Here is a 9,260-nt window from a genome sequence, read left to right on the forward strand (position 1 = left end):
GTTTATATTACTTGTCAAATTTCTAAGGGACCTATTACCATGGCATCTAAAACATCACAGGATATGGACTGATTTTTAATGGGGACACATGGATGAGGTACTGTGCCAGCCTCTTATAGAACTTCAAACCATTTACAGCTCTATATTATTTTTTCCTTTAAAATTTGTTGTGGGATGCCTGTTTCTATGTCTCTGACTAATCATTTCCTTGCAGTGCCCATATCTTGCCCTTTAAATATATTTCATTACCATTTCAGTTGGATAGGAGGTCTAAAACTCCCTCATGCTTACATTTTATGTGGATTGCACATCGTCTTTGTGAAATTCCTGCTGACTTCAGTGGGAGGTACCCGAATATAAAGGCTACAGTACACAAAAGATTTCAGCTTCGTGAGACAGCAAGTTACACCAGCATAATATTCCTATTGCACTGTTGCAAATAAAGGAACTGTGAAACTTCCTCAGTCAACACCACCAGTGAAATCAGTCTTTGGGTAAACTCACTTGGAAATTAAGGCTACATATTCATGTAGATCATAAGCTGACTGAGCAGCCCAAGTACTCAGGCAAATTTTCTTGGGATTCTCAGCCTCTGCCTGCAACAGTGGATGCAAATTTCTCTATGGCCACTACTACAGAGCTTGGAAGGAGATGCTCTGAAGTATAGAGAGGTATCTCCTGACAGTCTCTTGAGCCAGTGGATCTACTTTGAGTACAGAGCAAATGCCCACCTCTTCCTTTCCCACTCTCCAAGCTTAAGAAAGTACAGTCTAGTGTTGTAGATGGCAGACAGAGTCCTTTTGCATGTGTTCTCTTTCCTGTCTTAATTACATGCTCTACTCTCACAAGGTGAGACTTTTGGGGCCTTCCACATTCCCAGGGAAATGATTTAGCCCTTGTATTGGGATGAACAAGACCCACCAACAGGCATAGATACCACAAAGCCCACCATGATGGGAAGCTCTTGGTTCAATTCTACTACTCACTGGGCCAAAGCCTGCTCAGCTTTAATGTCCTCTGTGACTCAACTGATTGATTTTGCATTTGATTATTGAAGGAATTTTCATAAATTCATATGTCTAGAGGCCAGATGGGACTATTAGCTCATTTAGTCCGAATTTCTATACACTGAAAATGTTCACTCACCACAAATGCAAATTGAGCTCACAGCCCCTATCTTGGAAGGCTGCTGCTCTATGTTGAGCCCATGTAGGTAGCCATTTTGTTTCTGTTTGTGATCCGTAACCCATAAACTTGCATCCCCACCCAAAATGATTTACCTCATTGAAGAGTAGTTCCCTTCTCTGCTGTTTCCTGAGATCCATTTTCTTCACTGCAACTTGTTTTCCTGTGTGCTTCTCAGTAGCAATGCAAACAATTCCAGTGGAACCTTCTCCTATTTTGATAAAGTTGTCCAAGTATTCCCTAGGGTCACCAGGGCTGACAACTAGCTGCAGGGCAGCTCTGAACTGTTCATGAGACACCCTAGAGGGTTGCTGATCTGATGATGAAACCCAGCTGGGTGGTGGATAAGTACTTGACGTGATGCTTGGGGAGCTTGGGTAAGAAGCCGTGGAGATATAATGGGAGCTTGACTGGAATGAAGGCTGGTGATAATGAACAGCTTTGTGGTAGACTGAAGGGTATTGGTAGCCAGGGCTCGTATAACTAACTTTGCTCTGATTTTGAGGTAGCTTTGTTGGACCCCTGGGATAGGTATCTGATCCAGATAGTGGTGGGCTAACTACCATCTGTGCGCGATTATAATCCACCTGAAAAAGTGAAAATAGGTTTGTTAAAATGCTGCAGTCCATCCAGATCTGCTGCCAATGATATGAAGAGTGCATTAAATCTTATGCTATCCATCAAGTCAGATGTCAGTTCCTTGGACAGTACAGATGACTCCACAGCAGCCTCTTACTTTTGATTGGGTATTTCTAACTTCCTCTGTTTGTGGCCACTTGGCTAAAGAAAAAAGTTTTTACCATTCAGACTACAATGTCATTCCCTACTGTTTGGTTTTCAACATGGTTCTTTCTCCGAGTCACTGATGGAGCAAAGATGGGAGCTGGAGAGACACTAAGTAAAGATCCATCATCCCTGTAGCATTCTCCATTATGTACTTTAGGTTTTGGTGGAATACTGTCAATCTGCTTATACCCTGGTTCATGGCTTTACTGTTATTATTGCTGGGAGAAATGATTTTGCTAACTTTTGGGAGATGAAAATGAACCCTTTACTACCTAGCACTTCCTGTAATAATTTAATTGCTTGATCTTCTATTTATCTCCCTGAATTAACTCCAGCTCTTACCTCTTCAGATGGTCTCTAGCCCCTGGATTTTCAATAGCAGCTGGAAAGAAGTATTGAACAGTACCTCCCTTACATTAGAAGCATAAAGCAAGAGGAATTAAATATAAATTTATTTTTGTGTGTAGTTGTTATATATAATATCCCTTACCCAGGTGATCTCTGATACATTGCCAGCCTTACTGCCAGGCTAAATACCAGTCTTCCTGTACTGCAACTATTAAGAGATGAGGTAAACTCCTGTACAGAGGAAGCCATTCGCAGTATACAAGAAACTGGTCAAGTCTTGCAAATAATGGGAACTAGACTGTAATCCTAAATTTCAGCAACTGGTTACTTGTCTATTCACTGTTTGCTTCCCATATCACAGACTTGGCTGGATGGAAGCTAGAAGGCTGGTTCCTCTCCAGTGGTGTGGATGGTAAGCTCTTGCCAACTGGGTGGTGCCATATGACACTGTGGTCAAAGGATCTCAGTATTTGAAGTGGGGGGAGGGGAGACTGACAGCATAGGCAGACACTTTCATATGGGAAGATCCCATTCACATGTAGGACAAGTTGGACCACTCTGTCCCATTGTTGGCTGCTACTCTCTGTGTAGCTGGAGCACTGCACTGGAGACCTAGTTCAATTTTCCTATAATAGCACTAATAGAGTATTTATGGCTTAAAATGGCAATGTTGCATTCTTTTTACATTCATGGTACTCACAATATAGTGCTGTAGGGGTCTTCCCATAATTCCTACAAGATGACACAGAACCATCATAATTCTTACCAATAACATTAATGTAAGTAGAAAGGGTGACTGCTGTAATAGATGAAATAAACAATAAACAGAAACCATAGAAGTTCAGGCTAAGATTTTGCCCCAAGGAGGTGAAAAACAATTGTGATGAGGTGAGCAAATATCCTATTTGATATGGGGATATGATCTTCACAGTCTTCAAAGGGACTATCTTCAAGCAAGACATAATGAGAAGTCTAATTTAATTTGTCATTCTTAAATCATTTTCCAACATGACAAACTACTTAACTGTAGGGTCACAAAGTCACTAATTTTCTTTTGAAATCAGAGACAATCTAAGAGGAAACTATCTCAATAGGAGGCTTTAAAGAAGTGCAAGCATTATTTCTTTTTGATGGAGAAACAGCTAATAAGACAAACCCTACTTCCATTTATAGGTTCCTTTTTTAGCATTTCCAAGCTTCTAAAGTAAATGGGTACTTTACCTTGTGAATAAAAGCTTTATCATCTCTGTCTACATTCAAACCCCCAAAAGTATGGGAGAGGGCAAAAAAACAATTCCAGCCAATTCTGAAAGCAAATAATTCACAGTTTATTACACAGCAAAAATAGCTCATGACAATGTGTGTAACCTCTCTGAGAGGGGCTGGGGTGGCTAGACACAGGCTCATGATGTAGCACAATTACAAATAATTATAACAATGAATTCATTTAATCAATCAATTTCACTGGCTCTGCACAGAGGTGGACAGGGCATAAAACTCTACACAGCTCTTGGTTGCTACTATTACTGCTGGCTCTCTGCCAGGAGTCCCCTGATCCATGTTAGTTAAATGCACATTAATCTGAATTTGGCAGTGTAATCAAGGACCCAACTGAACTGTGAAATTGAATTCTGCAGTGGAACATCATTTGACCATTTTATGCTAAGACTGCAAAAAAAAAATCTGCCGCAGCATCAATTTATCACTGTAGCCTGCTGCACAATGAGAAGGAGCTTGTCGCTGAGGTTCCCTAGTGGGAGGAAAACAATCTCAAAGTGCAAAATCACATCAGTATTTTGCAACGTCATGTATAACACAGGCTTGCCCATGTCATGGGCAGTTTTAGGAGAAGGTTTTGCATGCTCTTGAACAGCTGCTTTAATATTCCTCTTTGCCATATGAAATGGGATTCTTATTCTTTGTCATGGCTCTTCAGAGCCCTATGCAAGGCTGGCTATCAACCCATTACATGCAGCATGCTTCTGACACAAAACAGCATCATACTTACAGTAGTAGTTAGTTCCTGAAGAGACTCATTTTATATGAGTAAAAGACAGGAATAATGATGGCAATGATTTCACTTAAACCAGCAAGCAGAGCTTTACAAACCTGGGAAGGGGGTAGCTATACCTTGAAGTCCACAAGGGATTTTGCTGTTGTCAATCTACTCTAACATAAGAAAGCATACAGTAGCGGAGTCCAGAACAGTTATACAGGACATGCAGGTTGCTGATCTGAAATTTAAACTTATGGCTATTGGTATGTTTTTAAATATTTACAAATGAAAATGAGTAGGTCCAAAAAATCAAATGAAAAATATGGCACTCTTGCTGACACATTTTTAAGTTCTTCAAAACTAGCATTTCGTAACTGGGCTTACAATCCAATCCAATCCAATCCACATTTTGAATGCCAGAAAATTTTACAAAAATATAAGATAAAGCCCTGACACCAGCAAATCTCTCCTTATTAATATTATCTCAACACAGTTCTTCAGATTACTGCAAATTCAGATAGATACTCTTTCACAAATACTTCTATTTAAATTATTGCATTCAATTAACTTCTCTGGGGAAACACTTTACAGACGAAGGGGGAAGAAAAAACAATCGAGGCCTTAGTCAAGATCAGGTCAAACAGCACAGATTACGTTTTGACACAAAATCTATCAAAGCACTGCAGTGAAATGGAATACACTTCTGCTGTTGTGCGGGTTGGTTCACTGACTCACATTATTACTCAAATGTGCATGTGATAACGTCAGCATTCAGGCTTTTATCTGTAAAGAAGTGGATTTTGCAAGGTGCTTAAACTCACTTTACTTTCTGCACTGGTACAATAATGCAAATCATGTATTGCTAGACCATAAAGATATATGAAATGCTATTCAGAAACAACAACTGCTTATTCATTAGGCAAAGCAAGGCCCTGCTCCTATGATGCAATATGTGGGGGCAGATCCTTTATCCTCCTGCTGAAACAGCAAGAAGGGGCATTGTAGAACACATCTGTCACAGATTACTCAATCCTCCCGCTGAAAAATCTGGTGATGTGATGGGCAAGGAAGGACCCAGGTGGACTGCAGGGGAGAATCCTTTAAGATATAACCCATCTTCCAGAAGAGATAGATTAGGTTGATCAAGGTTGATATAGCAAGGAATTGCCACCAGAAGATAAGGATGCTATATTAAATTACAGGGCCTGATGATAAGGGATTTCATTGTTCAAATGAACAACAGCTGGGTAAGTGGTAGCTGAGAACCATTGGGTGCAATGTGAAGTGAAGTTGTCGGTCCTCAGAGGACATCTAGATAGATTCCTAACAAGTACTGACATGATGTCTGGGATTCTGATACATCTCTCTACTGGTGACAGACAGAAGTGAAGGAAACAGGTCCTCCAGGCTAAATTGAGTTCACTAGGAAAACAGACTCATCTCTAGAGCTTCTCCAATACAGACCTCTGAAATGCTTCCAGTCCCACCTGAAGTGGCAGCTCAGGAGAAGTTATATGAAAGTTTCCATATGCAAAGGGGAAGATGATATAGAAAAGTGGAGATTACTTTTGTGAAAAACCAGGCAAAGGAAGAGAAAGCCACAGTTTATATATGGGCTTCCCCTTCTCCAGATGCACACCTGAAAAGTGTTGCAGAATGATTTAAACCAGGAACTGGAAAAACAAAATGTGTCAGTGGCATTCAAAGCAAAGACTTCTGCTAGGGATAACAAACATAACCCTGTATCAGGGAGGAAGGAACAGAGGAGAAGATACACACATTTCTGGAACATGGCAGAATGGAATAACCAGAGCATACACTACAGAGGAAGATCTAATTACTTTAGAATGGGTTGGAAATACTGAGATTTAATTGAACTTAATGAGATACAAATTATGCATGGAAAGGACCCGCACAGTATTTGGAATGAATGAATAAAAATGCCAAGTCATGAGATTACAAATACACTACAAGTTGGTAATACTGCTGGCCTCTAGATCGGAGTAATGCGAACACGTGCATAATGCTGAGGAAGATCAAAGAGGCAATTACATTTGTAAATGGCTGACTTCAAATACCTGTTATTTTAATGGCCCAATATGTCACCAAGATAGGATCTGGAGAAAGTAATTTCTTGACACCGTTTAGGAGTGTTTCTTACAACAGCTCCTCCCAGAGCACAAAAGAAGAGAGGCTACTCTCAGCTGACTTCTACAGCCATGTCCACAAGTAAGGTGGACGTTTCATAGATTTCATAGACATTAGGGCTGGAAGGGACCTCAAAAGATCGAGTCCAGCCCCTTAGATTTCATAGGGTTTCATTCCCCAGTGACAACTAGCAGGGAATGCCTGTGCTACGTGTGCCCTGGTGTATGGCAAGTTACCCCCGGGGCAGTAGGAGGGGCTGGGCCAGCAGCCTTACCCGGGGTCCTGGGAGCCTCCCAGGACTGCAGCAGTGGTGATTCTGCTGCGCAGAGCCTAGCCGGCAGCCGCAGGAGGGCTCTGGCTGGCCCAGCTCTGCTTTTGAGCGGCACATGCTGCCCGCATGTCTGCTTTTTTTTCTCCATGGGTTTTCTTTGACCCCTGGATATCAAGGGGTCAAAAAAACCTCTGCACTGCTTCCTTGCAGCACAGAGAATAACTGAAGATCCCACATGGCTGTGCTTGTCTGGACATAACCTAAGCGTCCCAAAAGAGTTGTTTCAAGAAATACTTGATCCCCTAAGTTTATTCCACTGCAGGGTTTCTTTCCCTGGATCAGGTGATACTGTCCACCATTGGAGACATGATACCTTCAGGATGGATCAGCTGCCCCATATGACAATTCCTATGTGCCAGGGAAGTTAAGGAGATACCATCTGTGTGTAAAGATCCACTTTTAAGGACTAAATATATTCCTGGTCCAATGCCAGTGAATTTATGAGGATTACACTGGGATGAATTTACTGTATCTGACAAAACAGATGCAAGTAATGCTGAACTAAATCCACATTTCAGACTTATCAGCCATAATGAATAACTTTGTTGAAATTATTTTTAAAGCCATACATTTATGCCTGCAGACTTTTTTCAATGTTTACTCCCCCTACCTCACATTTTAATTATACTTTAAAGGCAATCTCATTTGTAATATATCTGATTCGAGACCTGATTCTCATTTGGTAAACTCATTTAATGAACCATTATCTTACTAATGCCTCTTTGAAAAGAAGATTCTCTAGCAATCATGCAAGACAAGGAACTGCTGTTCTGTTCTGGAGTTGCTGATGGGTTTGGGAATTGTAACTGCTGCACATAACAGTGAATCATCAAGTTTCAATGTGCCAAGACTGTAGGAGTCTTTTCAATGTTCTAAGGAAAGATACAGCTAACAATGAATCTCGCATGGAGACGCTTTTCTATAAAAGTTGTTACTGAATTTTAACGGCATATTTTTCAAAGTGCCCACATTACTTTGATTTTCTTAAAATATATTGCTATCTACAACCCTGTTTAACACAGTAAAACACTGCAAGATCAACCAACATGGAATCTTGTAATTATTAGTGGATTTGGCGTTCCACCCTTTACTCAAAAATAATTTAAATATTATTTTAAATAATCTAAAGGACAGAGAGTCTCCCCACGGCTGTCTCCTAGAACTTTAGAAATCATACCAAAGTGGAGGAGGGAGGGGGGTTTCGCACACAGATTTTGCAAAATCTATTCTCTTCTTTCATATATTAGCAAGAATCTGTATTATTACCTTCATCGTGTTAGGTCTCACATTGAATTTTGTTTTTTTAATATATTACAGCTCTGCCTACATTGGACATAGAATGGTATTTTTGGTTGCAATGGTTTTTGAGTGTCTGACTTGAGATACCTTAGAAGGGCCACATGTTCAGAAATAACTCTGCCCGCCAAAAATCAGGCCTCATTGTGATGTCCCGCAATACACACACACAAATTCATCCATCCCTGAGATCTATGCTATGGACAGGTATGTTGCTACATCATAATCATTATAACATGCAAAATGAAAGACACTGACCCAGCAGATGGGACAATGGCCTAGCAGTTAAGAAACCTTAGTTCTGACCTGCAGTTTGACCTGAAACAAGTCGCTTCCTCTTCCCATACTTCTCTCTCCCTCCCACTATTTGTTTGTTTAGATTGCAATGTCTCTGAGGAGGGGCCCTCACTATGTGTATCTATTCTGGCCAAAAAATAGAGGCTCTGATCTCAGCTAGATCCTTGTGGTTCTACTGTAAAGTAATTAATACCATGCTTGGCTTCACTTCTGTGTATACTCTTAGGCCAAACTGCCTAATTACACACATGAAAGTGTATGTTAGACTACGAGTGCAGAGAGAAATGACTTTTTTGAGTGATCTAGCCCCTGAAAATGCTCTGCAGGCATGTCATAACACATAGTTTCATAGTAGCTATGGTCAGGAGGGACCTGAACAGATCATCTAGCCTGACACCCTGCCACAGGCAGGAATGAATTCTGGGTTCACAAGACATGTGCACAGCTGCAGAGCACTTTTAAAATGGCTGAACACATGAACAATTAACCTTGATTGAATCAGGTATTACATTAACATGCTTAAAAGCAGAGCACCTAAGGGAACCTCCAGGGTTAAATTTTTGCATGGGGAGCAGGGCAGGGCTGGGCACCTGGGTTGTCAGGGGGAAGGAGAATGAGCTTCCAGTTGCTGAATGGCCAGATCTGGTGGGAGGGAAGCAAGCAGTGGCTCCCCACAGCTGGGTCAGGTCCCTGAGGCTAGGGGGCTCCATTTCCTCCCTCTTTCCCTGCCCACCCCAGCTCTGGCCACTCAGCAGCAAGGAGCAGCCAACATGGAACTGCTGGATGCTGAATGACCAGAAGAGAGAGTAGAAAGTGGCTGTCTTGCCTTATGGGCCCAACTGGGCTCCCACCGATACCCCAGCTGGGGTAGCT

General features: G+C 41.4%; 1 protein-coding gene across 2 annotated transcripts in view; it reads right to left on the minus strand.

The window, feature by feature from the left end:
- PAK5 (p21 (RAC1) activated kinase 5) overlaps positions 1-9,260 on the minus strand; it is a 256,401-nt gene that overhangs the window by 20,382 nt on the left and 226,759 nt on the right. For both annotated transcript variants that reach the window (XM_019549101.1, XM_019549100.1), the window contains exon 4: positions 1,281-1,772. In XM_019549101.1, coding sequence (XP_019404646.1) covers positions 1,281-1,772 — 492 coding nt within the window. The remainder of the gene's footprint in view (positions 1-1,280; positions 1,773-9,260) is intronic.

The sequence above is a fragment of the Crocodylus porosus genome, unplaced genomic scaffold, assembly GCF_001723895.1.
Source record: "Crocodylus porosus isolate Cpor-Errol unplaced genomic scaffold, CroPor_comp1, whole genome shotgun sequence".
NCBI classification, from domain to species: domain Eukaryota; kingdom Metazoa; phylum Chordata; order Crocodylia; family Crocodylidae; genus Crocodylus; species Crocodylus porosus.